Genomic DNA, 12,972 nt, shown 5'->3' with positions numbered 1-12,972 from the left:
ATTTATTGTACCATTCATTGAATACATTTTCCCTTCTGTTGAGAAAACTTGTCTGAAAGACTTTAAAAAGTCTTGTAATGACTTTAAATGGGGAAAAGGGCACAGATCCCTTGGTGTTAAGTAGGGTTGTATGAAATAAACAACTCCCCTTTGCTTAGAAAAATCTCTTAGATCAAAAGAAAGATGTGTTTTTAAGATTCTATTACGGTGTATTGTACTGTTTTTTTTACTCTAGGGGAAAACAAAGCATTTAGAGCCTACTATTTTAAATTAAAATAAATGCTTTTGCTTATTCTATAGCTTGCTTTTTTTGGAAAGTACAGTGACCAAGCACAGACAACAATGACCAAAATGCTAACTTGAAATGAGATTTTGTTTGCAATTTTTAATTAAGCAATCTGTGCAAACATCTTTTTTTTTTCTTCAACATCAGGAGGAAAGAAAACAACCACACTTGGGAGCCTGGGAGCAAAACAGAAAATGCTTTCTCATTGCAACCCGATTTCAAAGCAGTGGTGAGCAGAGCGGCAGTGCCCAGGCCCTTAGTATTCCTCAGGATTGCTTGAGTGCAATTCTCGCAAGTATGAATCAATTACGCTAGGAGGCACACCTTGCAAGAGGAGCCTGCAGAAGGAAAGACCACCTAGAAAGGACGAGAAGGAAAAGGCAAAGTCAAAACCGTCTACACGTGAAAAATCCCTGAAACAAGACTTCTTGACTAGCTGCCTGGAAACGTGACTAATTATGTTCCAGTTAGTTACAAAGATTCACTCAGTCCCTACTTGGAAAGCTTCTCCTGGGTTTAGCACCTTTAGAATCTAAAACATTTGGCATCTAGAAGGAAAAGCAAGTTCCCTGCAGACCCACAGCAGTTTTTTGTTCCCTACTATTATTCGTTCTCAAATTCCTCACTAGCTGGAGAGTGTTTATTGCTCTTTTCGAGGTTTTGATTGCTCTTTTCGAGGTTCCTCTATAGATGATTTAAGTGTTCTGAATGAATGGCAGAATAAATGCAAATCATGTTACAAATCAGTGGGAAGAACTGTTTCCAGTTTGTTAATGTTCCTTTCAATTAAGCACAAAGAGTTCCCATTCAAGCACATGGGAGAAGAAAAAAGGAACTACTCCTTTAACTTTGGCTATTCATACACTGTCAAAAGTGCAAAAATTGGAAATATTTTGTTAAACATAGTAAAACCTGTCCAATGCCTTCTGAAGGTGAGAGAAACACCTACTAATATTTCATACTTACCCTCCATGGTTCTGAATTATATTTAAAAAATAAAAGTACCCTTCACGAGAGAACCCATGAAACCATAAAAATGGTCCTTTAGAGAAGTGTTTTACTACTTGCTAATAAATTCACGTCCAGACAAAAACAGCATGCCATTTGAACATTCTTAAAACTTCTTTAATGCAATTTGGGAAAGTCATTCTCTTTTTTTTTTTTTTTAAGGCACATATTGGTAGAAATGATGCCACTTATGTACATGTCCATTCCTTGATGCAAAGAGCTCAGAATGCTTGGGTATCACTCATTTTCATCTACATTAAATGCTTTAATTCATGCTCTACTGCATTCAACAACTTGCTTCATGTCAACAGAAGGTTGTTGTGATGAATAAGTACTAGCTGTTAATGGCAAGATACTGAAATACACATTAAAACTACAATGTTAGGGAGTTTAAATAGTCTATTTTCATTGGGTTGCATAATGAAAATCATGCCATACTCCACAGGCTTGGTATGGCTTATGACAGTCATAAGCTTCATATGCCAAAACCATATGAAAGCTTACCTTAGATGATAATATACATTCAAAAATCCTTACTGTGCTACAACTAAGGAAGAGAGAGAGAGAGAGAGAGAGAGAGAGAGAGAGAGAGAGAGAGAGACATGTTGTAAGCATTAATAAAGTGCTAAAACCAAAGTTGAGTACTTGGATGAAATTATGGTCACGATTATGATGAGGTGATTTCATTAATCCTTAGTCAGGTGAAAAGTACAGGAAAATAGAAGCGCACGGAATGAAGGGCTGGGATCCAGTCACTTCAAAAGGATCATTAATAGGTAAAACATTTATTAATATGCACAACCACTTTGCCTGAACAGGTGGCAAAGCCAATTCGACTGTAAAGTGAATAATTATGGTAACAGTTTCCAAACCATTAGCTAAAGAAACCCCCCTACAACATATATATATATTGTTTTTCAACAACAGAAAAACATGGACAATCAACAAAGCATTAGTATACATATATATATGTTGAAATTCTAAAAGGCAAAATTATCAAGTGGATATAGAAATTAGACTATTCTAGAATATTGTATTCTGAACTGACTATATATAACTGATCTAACTAAATGCAAGGCTTAAAAAAACAGGCTAGAAAGTGACTATACGTGCAATCTACAAAACTTTTAAAGAAAGAGTCCTAATTCTTTCCTCTTTCGAAAGTTGATGTTATCTCTAGAAATTCAGAGAGCAAACATTGTAAACTCAGGCATGGGTCTATGTCATTAGAGTTTACATCAGGTTGTTCACCTAGCCCCAAAGAACCTCTTAATTGGCTCTTCCAAATAGGGGATCAATCATACATATACTGTAGGACTCATTTATCGCTTAATACATTTAGTAATGGAGCCTAGAATTTTCTTTCCTTTTAAGTTCATGAATATATGAAATAATCTTGGTCCCATGAAATTATCCAAAATGTTCAACGGATAGATGGGTTACAGACATTCTACTAGAGAATTTTTCATTGGAAAATCTTAAATATGAAAGTTTCCAGATATTGGATTCAACCAGTCCAAATAGTTTTTTATCTGTGTCCTCTCCCCATCAAAAATGCCCAGAACAATTTTTCTACAACTTAGCAATGGAAAAATGTTCAATTTTCTGAACTTCAACGTGAATCTAACGAACCCACACTGGAAGCTATCTTAAAGGAAGAACATCTCTCTCTACACTTGAAAATATTAAAGAAATGCCAAATGATTCCCAAATTTTGGTAACCTTATATCTAAAATGAGGCCATCTTCAAATGTGGCTTTCTGGCTTTATTTATGGGAACCTGTGGTATGGTCCTTAGTTTTCTGACAACACTTATTCCTATATTACCTAATATCCTTGAATAATTTTGCCTTCCTTGTTCATGGCATAACCACTGTACGCCATGAGCTGCTAAGAAATACATTTAAAAGCAAATAGAAAGACAAGCTTTACATGCAAAGTGCGATTTCATGTAAGAGGAATGGAATGGAAAGAAGAAATATCCAGTGGGATATGAACTTATAAAACCTGTTGCTGCCCCGCCAGGAAGATTGGTTGTCCAGGGGAATTTACTCCTTGATATATCACTGCAGGATTAGAATATTTGCACCAGTATTTATTTATTCTCGGTTGACAGTCTTACTTTTTTTTTTTTTCACAGCTTAACTTGATTCAAGTCACCTATTATCAGATAACAATCTGATGATAAATAATGGTGGCTTTACTTTTAGGACCAAAAGCTTTTACTAATATATCACAGTTGACACCTTATTATGAATTTATATACTAGAATACATTATTTATGTTATTAAATTCAATTACTATACAATTACTATAAAGAATATAGCATTTATATGCATAACATTATTCACTTATGGAGGACCCCAAATGTTGAACCATTTTGAAACCATCATTTTATATCATTAGCAACATTCAGGTATTTTCAAAGCATGCAGAAGTGGTATTGGGTTTTTGATTTTTGCGTTCTTGTGTTTTGGGTGTTGGAACATAAGTACCAACAATACCTTGGAACTAATAAGGAGTTTAGAAACCAGATGTGTTTGCAACTATGACCTTAATCTGCCTTTAAAGCTAATAAATAGGACTTCCCTGGCAGTGCAATGGTTAAGACTCGATGCTTCCAATGCAGGGGGCCCGGGTTCGCTCCCTGGTCGGGGAACTAGGACCCCACGTGCCGCGTGGCACAGCCGAAAAAAAAAAAAAGCTAATAAATAGCTAAAAGAACAACATTTAAATTTGTATCCACTATCTCAATAGTAAAGTTTGAAATTTTCTAAGAATATCATATGCTTTACATTTAAGAGGAAAAAAACTTAAAAATTTTCTTTCTTTCAATTGTGAATCTACTATCCTGTATTATCTGAGGATGGACAAAAATCATAACAGAGAGAATACTGGTTTTTTAAAGTTACAGAAGGAAAAAATCTTTTCGAGAAGTTTCTCTACTATATTTACACTAGATTTAGGACTAAAAAACTCTTTTGTTGTTGTTGTTATTGTTGACATAAATACCCTAAGCATTTACTACGTTTTTTCTAAAATAGATATTTATAAAATTATATCTGACTTTTAGATTATAATTTCTTCATTATAGAGGGTAGGAAAAGTAAAGACTTTGGTTATCACAAAATGGCAAAATAATGCAATAAGAATGAGAGAAAAGACATTAGGATCATGTCACTCCTTATCTCCTAACGGTGACTCTGACAGCTGTAAGAGTTTTCATCGTATCCCAAAAGGTATTGATTGTCAAGAAAAAAACTTCAGGATAGAAATTATACTCAATTAATATGAAAATTGATTAAGAGGACAATTACACTGAGACTTTTCTACCACATAAATCTTCATGTGTTTTCTTGGTTTACATTAGCTGCAACACTTCTGAAAACTAGTATAAATGCAATGCATACCTACAAATGGAAATTCTCTAGTGAGATTTTTAAAGGAACAGGTTATAATATGTGTATGCTGAATTCTACATGTGTAATATTAAATACTAAATTAGCAAATTTCCATATACATTGAAAGTTTCACAAAAATAGTAAACTAATTAAAAATAGTTAAATTCCTCAACTACAGTTTCATTAAATGAGTTTTTACATGAGGCTTCTATTTATCTAAGATGGACTACATCACCAAAGTAATACCCCTTTGACTTGATTCATTGTTACCATGCTGTGCACATACCACAATTCATTGAAATTAATAGTGCTTTAGTTAACAAGAATTGCAAGAGATGAAAGTAAGTCAACTTAAAAAATCAAGTAGCCATCACAAATAAGAGTGAGTTCAGAATGTAAAAATGTCTTCTCTCCCCAAATCTTCTCCCCGCTTCCTCCCCTCCCCCAGAAAATGTTGGCAAGTAATTGGGATTTGGCAGTAAGGACAATAATTAAATGATTTTCTTTCAGTTCAGTCTACACAAGATCTGGGATGTCATACCTTTCACCTCCAGTTTGCATTCGATCTCCATTGCCCCAAGGTCATTGACTGCTTTGCAGCTGTAGGTGCCTCCGTCATAGGGGCTGGGCTTTCGAATCTCCAGAGTACAGACTCCCTGGTTGCTGAACATCCTGTATCTTGGGTCATCCACAATAACAACTTTGTTTTTCATCCAGGTAATTTTGGGCTGAAGATGGAAGCAAATTAGGGCAAAACATATCTGTACTTAGCCTAATAATAGACCATCGAAGCCAGTGACAGAATTTTAAAGCATGGCTTAGAAAGAAAATACTACATCTAAGAAGAATCCACGTCAACTTGAGAACCATTTCTCTCAGATTAAATTCTACTTAATGCTTGGCAAGAAAGCGAATGAGCAGTTCTGAAGAAGCCAGCCAGATTTGTTCAGAGGACAGCCCTGGGGCAATCTTCCCCAAGATTCAGTTACATTTAAATTTGATCTACAGGTCCATGAGGTTAACTCATCCTGGAGAGTGTATATTGCTCAGTGTTTTTCAAAGAATCCCTGTAAGGTGTCATCACCAGCCAGTTTTCTCTACTTCCTTTCCCTGATATGCTTTTCTAATTCTTTATGGGCTGCTTATGCCTCCTCACCGTTTAATCTCTCTTCTGACGTCTGTTTTCATCACCTGGTGGCAATGGATGGATCTACTCCAAACAGATAACCCCAGATCAATCGCCCAGGAAGGTTACTCCATTCTGCTTGACTTCTGAACTACAGTCGATACCACTGACTTGCCATTTCTTTTTCATATTGTCTTCTTCTCCCTTCTGTAAATGCACACCCTCCACACTCTCTCCTCTACCTCTTATTGATTTTGTCTTGCTCAGACCCAAGAGACAGCATTTCTCAGTGTCCTTCACGCTGTCCTCTTCCTCCTTCCGCCTTTCAAATGGGAGTATTTTCTGAGGCTCACACCTTGCTCCTTGACATTTTGCTTCACTACTCTCTTTCGTCTGATATTCCTTTCTAGAGCCTTGGCTCCAAGGGGTGGGATGCAGTGTCCCCATGCTTGGGTCACCCAAACCAAGAGTCACAGCCCTCGCCTTTCTCCCAAGCTCTGGCGATGCTCTCCTCGCCTCCTGGTCATTCCCGCTTGAATGTACCAACATCACCTCCAATTAAACATGAATTCAGCATCTTCCTCCCACCCTCAGGCTGTCTTCTCCCTTTGACTTCTCTATTTCTGCTCATGGTATATGCAGGAAAAATATCACTGTTTGCAATTTTTCCAAATTCTAGGGCACTTTCTCTCAGTGCCACCCAGGGATAGATAGCTCTATGGGCAACATTCATTAATTTGCTGTTCTTTTCAAATGCCAGCAACATGAAACCTGAAATCCTTTCTAAATCTCTTCAGTCAGATGCGATCTCTCCCTTCCTGGTACTCTGTACCCTTATCACTGTACATTCGAATTCTGCCTTGCACTATAGTATAATTATTTGCTTTACACTATTACAGAAAGCTTGATAAATCAATATCACCATCTTATTTTTCAGGTGACACAATATTACTTCCATCTCTTTATCTCTCTGTTCTTTTAAAAATAAGTGGTTTGGTTTTTCCTTAGAAAGTATCCCTTAGTTAGTAAAGAAATATAAATATTTTTTCTACATTTAAATAGTGTCCTTAATTATCCACCAATACCACCACCCAGAAAAAGACACAAATAGCAGTTGGGAGGTAAGTTTATATTACTACTTATAATTATGACATAGTGAATATAAAAGTGGGAGTTTGGAATTAATTTTTAAATTTAATTAATGTGATTGAAAAAAACCAAAAACATGGTACCTTAGGATTTCCTCTCACACTGCAGTTCAGGGTGGCATTGTAACCAGCTATGGCGTAGGTGTTGACCAATGGCTGAGTAAACATGGGTGCCTCTGTGAAATTGAAGTCTTCATACACTGGATTTTTGTAGATTTTACCTTAAAAACAAGCATTAGAGATATACAAATTGGCCTGAGAATATATTATTCTTAGCATACTTGACTCACGTTGAAAACTTCCCTGAGCTTAGAAAAACATGTGTGAAGGCCACAGGGCATTCATTCAGAAGGATACCAATGTACAGCCCATCACACACAGGAAAGAAACCCAGAGGGGTCATCTGGAACTAAGTACTGGGAAGAATTCAGTGTCTGGGTGTTTTGCTCAACAATGTGCTTTAACGTGAAAGTAACGAGGAAGGGCAGGAAGGACACGGTTTCTGAGGAAATGAAATGACAGGGGTGGAATCCAACTTCTCCTTTCATTGAAAAGTGGCTCTCATGTGTAGCATCCTTGAAGGTGTCCAAGAATAAAAGTAACCCAAGCTCTAAAAGTAAATGGTGACTTTTTCCTACCCCTGTGATCTTAGCCATTGAGAGACCCACTACCCAGATGTTGCCATGAATGAAAGCTTGTACGTTAAAAAATGCAATCATAATATAATTTTCCTTAAAATATTTTACTTGTAAGATTAACACTTTGGTTGGACGTTCTTACCATAATTTTATTTATTTATATATTATTTTTTATTTCTTACGACAACAGAAATTTATTCTTTCACAGTTCTTGAGGCCAGAGATACAAAATCAAGGTGTTGGCAGGGCCACGCTGACCCTGGAGATTGTAGCAGGGAATCTGTTCCTTGCCTCTTCCAGCTTCTGGTGGCTGCCAGCATTCCCTGGCCTGTGGCTGCATCTCCTTACCATAATTTTAAATGTGTGTTTATGATATTCTTATCCTCTTTCACCACACCTCTTTTTCTTTCTGTCTTCTCTGTCTCATCACTGAAAATCAAGGTTCCCAGATGTCCAGCCTGCTTCCAACTCACCATCCTTGGCAATCACGGCACTCTCTTTTGTCATTGTTGCATCCTCACTGAGGCCGCACATGTTTTCAGCAAACACCCGGAAGTAATACTCATTTCCGACAACCAGTTCAGTAATGGTGGCACTGGTTCGGTGATAATGCTCAATGACAGTGAACCACTCCTGAAAACAAAAATAATAATTTGAGGAAAATCACTTAAAAATACACAGCTATTTCACCTGTTGATTCAAATAAATAACAGGGATGTTGCATTAACTAAGAGGAAAAAAGAGCACTAATTTTTTATACTGAGGGTAACAGAAATGTATATTTAATTTGTTTAACGCTTTACAATTGATTTACACTTGACTACGTCATTTAATCTTCATTTACACATTAGATTCATTTACCCTAGATGTGGATGGAAGAAATTTTCATATGTTGAGGTATGAAGAAGTCATTCTGGCTTATATGTGGTTTAACTTAAACTTTATGCTAACTAGAACAGCCCGTTTTGGGGCCTAATAAACATACATTGTACATCTGCTTTAACCATTTAAAGGAAAGCATGCACTGTCCAGAAGTGAAGAAGGTCTCTTTCGAAGATCCAGATAAATGCCTCCTTTCCTGGGACATCAATGCTTGTACTCCTTCCGCGATAAAGCTCCCTTCCTCGGGAACCAAGGTCATAATGACTTGCTGAGTATGTGCTGAACTGTCTCTTTTGGAAACCTTGAAGGAATGTACCTCTGTCATATCTGAGGTTCTTTGTTCAAACAAGGTTAAAAACTGTGCTGAAAGCTATGCTTCTGTGGAGCAGTTCCTCAGAGCTGTCTGAGAGGCTGTCTGCCGGGCTATAGTCCTCTCCTCTATTCTTTTTTTTTTTTTTTTTTTTGGTACGCGGGCCTCTCACTGTTGTGGCCTCTCCCGTTGCGGAGCGCAGGCTCCGGACGCGCAGGCTCAGTAGCCATGGCTCATGGGCCCAGCCGCTCCGCGGCATGTGGGATCCTCCTGGACCGGGGCACGAACCCGTGTCCCCTGCATCGGCAGGTGGACTCTCAACCACTGCGCCACCAGGGAAGCCCGAGGAGCTGTCTTTTTGTTTTTGATCCACCAGCTAGAACACTGCTCAACAAATAGTTAATGAATGAATAAATGAATGTGTTGGCATACATCATGAGAACAATGTTTATGGAAGGTATAAAGAACTATAGGAATTTAAGTGAAAAACAGCATCTGTAGCCACAGTGAGATAGTGGTGTGGTGACCTCCGGGGAAGTGCACTGGGCAGAGTGAGCACCTTCTGGTCTGTAGGCCTGCCCTTGCTGAAATGCACCAGAAACACAAGGGGATGGGATTGGGGTTCCTCTCCTGTCAGCAGGCAGACCTCAGACACACGAAGCAGCAGGAAAGTCCTGGCTCAGCTGGACTTGACTAGATATCTGAGAAGACAACTGTTGGCAATGTGGTGGGGGTGGAAGAATGGGGGGCACCTGGAGGCAGTGTGGTACCCCTGGATTCACTGCCAGTATCTGGACCAAGGTCCAAAGAAGAGCCCTCATTGCTAAGGAAATCCAAGGTGGTCAATACTTCCCCTGCAAAGTCATCCATTGATCTAGCTCTCAAGCTGTCCAGGTTTGGCTGAAACATGTTTCTTTAAATGCCAAGTCTTATTTTGTCATTTAACACCCACCCAGGGGTGGGGGGAAAGACATGCTAGAAATAGTTTATGGAAAGGCAAGGCTTGAAATCCATTCCAGTTACTTAGACTGCTCTTTCCAACCCTCTCCCCTTCTATTAACCCAATGTAACCTTATACCCTAAGTTCTTACTGACATCTAGTAGTGTAAATGCCTGCAGACTTCCTATCAATATCATTTGGTACGATGTTTTACTCTTCCTATGAGAATGAATAGTGGCTCCAAGCCATTCTGTGTCCGAACATTCATTTATTCATTCATTGACTTACAGGTAGAGCAATGGTAGTTGTAGTGGATGGATTCTGATTCAGAAAGACCTAGACTTTAACATTTAAAATCTGGTGATCTAACATAGGTAATAATAATTCATACTCCAACTGAGTTGCTTCTTGAATACTCTAAATGCTTCTCCTCCTCAGGACCTTTGCATATGCTGTTACCTTTAGAATCTTTCTTTTCTAACTGGAATTTTTTTTTTTTAAAGACATCAGTCCATGCTACCAACATTCATTTTACAAGGAGGAAGAAGTTGCATGGGTGCAGATCTGAGTCAGAATCCACAGTGAGTAAATATCTGTTGAACGAATAACTTCATTGAATTCTACTGAGCATTCTGCCAGTTGCTTTATATTGTTTTGGCCTCACTGCGCGACATGCAGGATCTTAGTTCCCTGCCCAGGGATCAAACCCACAACCCCCGCAGGGGAAGCATGGAGTCTTAGCCAGTGGACCTCCAGGGCAGCCCCTGTTTTAGCCTCTTGATAAACAAGCGAGGTAAACATCAGTGTCCTTATTTTACAGATGAAGGAAATGGAGATCAAAGAGGTTAAGTGACTGTCCATGTGTATGTGGTTTTAAGTGGAAATGCAAGTCCAACTCTTCGTGGCTCCCAAGGCTTTACCCTTTCCACTGTGCCACATCACTTCTCCATGTCCCTCATGAGTTCCTCACCAGAGAGGACCTCATGCTTCCCCCTTTACTTCTGATGAAATGTTATTTTGCTGCTGCGGAACCAGAGAAAGCCAGACCTTACCATGCTCTTCTTGTCGGCCTTCTGGATCGTGTACCCTGTAATGGCAGTATTCCCATCATCCTTTGGTGGTGTCCATGATAGAGCAACATTCTCTCCCCAGACATCGTCGATCTTCACAACTTGGGGTGGACCCGGACGGTCTGTAGGATGAATTCATGGCATCGCTGTGAGGTCACTTTCCCCCCAACCTAGACCTCATTACAGGAGGATATTTTAAAATGTCCTTTCCTTCCTGTATTTCTACCCACGTTTCTTTTGCATTCTTCTTCTCCGGAGAAGTACAATGCACTCCTACTAATCTTATCTGGAAACCCTTGACTTTCATCTTCATGGAAAGAAAAGGATTTTGAAAGGAAAATGTAAATGAAACTTCAAACATCATTAACCATCCCTCCAGGGGCCGACTACTGGCAGTGAGTCACAGGCTACCCTGCCTAATGGGAAAGGTAAGCTGATGCTAGACTTGAAATCATAGAGCCTACCTGGGCTGTGTAGCTCCAGCTTTCGGTGAGAGGCCCGAAGCCCACAGTCTGTGAGAGAGGTCCTCTGCTGCACTCAAAAGGCACCTTTAATGGGAGTGAGGAAAACTTATTTCCTCTGCCATCGCTCCCTCCAAGATTCATTTGTATTTATCAGTGTTTCCATGTTATGGAAGTAGAATGCATTCATGAAGAAATAAAGTCTTTCTTCACTTTATTTTCTGCACTATGAATTTCTGTGACCTCTGACCTTCCAGTAAATTGCAGTAACATTCAGAAAGGCCCAAAGTCAAGTAAACGAAAACTTGAGGGGAGGGATAAATTGGAAGGTTGGGACTGAACTATAACACTAGTATATATAAAATAGATAACTAATAAGAACCTACTGGGTAGCACAGGGAACTCTACCCAATACTCTGTAATGACCTATATGGGAATAGAATCTAAAAAGGAGTGGATATATGTATATGTATTCACTTTGCTATACAGCAGAAACTAACACAACATTGTAAATCGACTATACTTCAAGAAAAATTAATTAATAAAAAAGAAAACTAAATCTTCATTGGGAGGCCCCCTCAAAAAAAAATCATGCATAGACGTTCAAGGAAGGACAATAATTATCTTATGTACCTGCATAGTACTTGTTAATTTTTTCAGAGAAATTTCACGTCTGTTATCCTTTGCAGTGCAAGCAGTACCCTTTCTGTCCTGAAATATTTTTCAGGTATTAAAATGCAACTATAATTATTTCTATTTGAAATGTCAGATTGAAAAGAGTAAATATCAGAGTGGTTTCTGGTCATGTTTTTCTCTCTTTTAAGCAACATTTAACATGCAGTCTTCATGGGCTCCAGGGGGTGGAGGGAAACCACAGTGATAATCCTCACTTCCTTTCTACAATTCCCAACAATGAGTCTCTACAACCACAGTTTTCTATCTCCTGTTTTCACCAACTTGTCCTACAGACAGATGTTTTCTCCCAGCTCAACTTCCCACCTGCACCCCAGGTCTGCTTTGTCTTCAAAGTTCACGTTGGCTTTTCAAACACTTGCTTCCCAACAGTAAATGGCTAGATTTTTACAGTCATGGCAGAAACATGAACTTGGGACTAATAAAATAAGTAGGATACTAATTGTTACTATTTATTGAACACTTGGAGCGTGTGAGCGACGTGCCAGGCGCTCGTAACTACCTGGTAAAGTAACTACATGGCAAAGTAGGAAAAATAAAAAAGTCCTTCCTCGTGTTTCAGAGGGCAAGGCTCTTCCAGACCCAACCACAAGGGCTTCCATTAAAATAGAGCCAGCGCATAGCACAGGGAGATCAGCTCTGTGCTTTGTGTCCACCTAGAAGGGTGGGATAGGGAGGGTGGGAGGGAGACGCAAGAGGGAGGGGATATGGGGATATATGTCTATGTATAGCTGATTCACTTTGTTATAAAGCAGAAACTAATACAGCGTGGTAAAGCAATTATACTCCAATAAAGATGCTTAAAATAAATTAATTAATTAAATAAAATAAAATGGAGCCAGGCCAGACCCAAGGGCACATAGAACATCCTCAACACTCCTTTCAACTTAACAAAAATCAAGACAGTTTAGTCAGCACGAAAAGATTGCTTAGTTTAAAGGACATGAACTTTCACCTAAGGGAAGGCTTGCCACAGGAAGCTGCTCCTTTGGTTAGAGAGCCTCTAGTT

The 12,972-nt window shown here is 38.8% G+C and overlaps 1 protein-coding gene across 5 annotated transcripts in view; it reads right to left on the bottom strand.

The window, feature by feature from the left end:
- Positions 1–355: 355 nt before the first annotated feature.
- MYBPC1 (myosin binding protein C, slow type) overlaps positions 356–12,972 on the bottom strand; it is a 94,177-nt gene continuing 81,560 nt past the window's right edge. For 2 of the 5 annotated variants that reach the window (XM_029205232.1, XM_029205234.1), the window contains 6 exons: positions 10,792–10,931; positions 8,081–8,240; positions 7,054–7,190; positions 5,237–5,423; positions 1,799–1,841; positions 358–643 (listed from right to left, as the gene is read on the bottom strand). In XM_029205232.1, coding sequence (XP_029061065.1) covers positions 1,828–1,841; positions 5,237–5,423; positions 7,054–7,190; positions 8,081–8,240; positions 10,792–10,931 — 638 coding nt within the window. In that variant the 3' untranslated portion in view covers positions 358–643; positions 1,799–1,827. Of the gene's footprint in view, positions 644–1,798; positions 1,842–3,301; positions 3,361–5,236; positions 5,424–7,053; positions 7,191–8,080; positions 8,241–10,791; positions 10,932–12,972 lie in introns of all 5 variants that reach the window. The other 3 variants (XM_029205231.1, XM_029205230.1, XM_029205233.1) reach the window with 3 other exon arrangements.

The sequence above is a fragment of the Monodon monoceros genome, unplaced genomic scaffold (assembly GCF_005190385.1).
Source record: "Monodon monoceros isolate NGI ecotype Baffin Bay Population unplaced genomic scaffold, NGI_Narwhal_1 Super_Scaffold_6, whole genome shotgun sequence".
Classification (NCBI taxonomy): Eukaryota; Metazoa; Chordata; class Mammalia; order Artiodactyla; family Monodontidae; genus Monodon; species Monodon monoceros.
The sequence above is the reverse complement of the archived record's forward strand: the minus strand, read 5'-3'. Positions and strand labels throughout refer to the sequence as shown.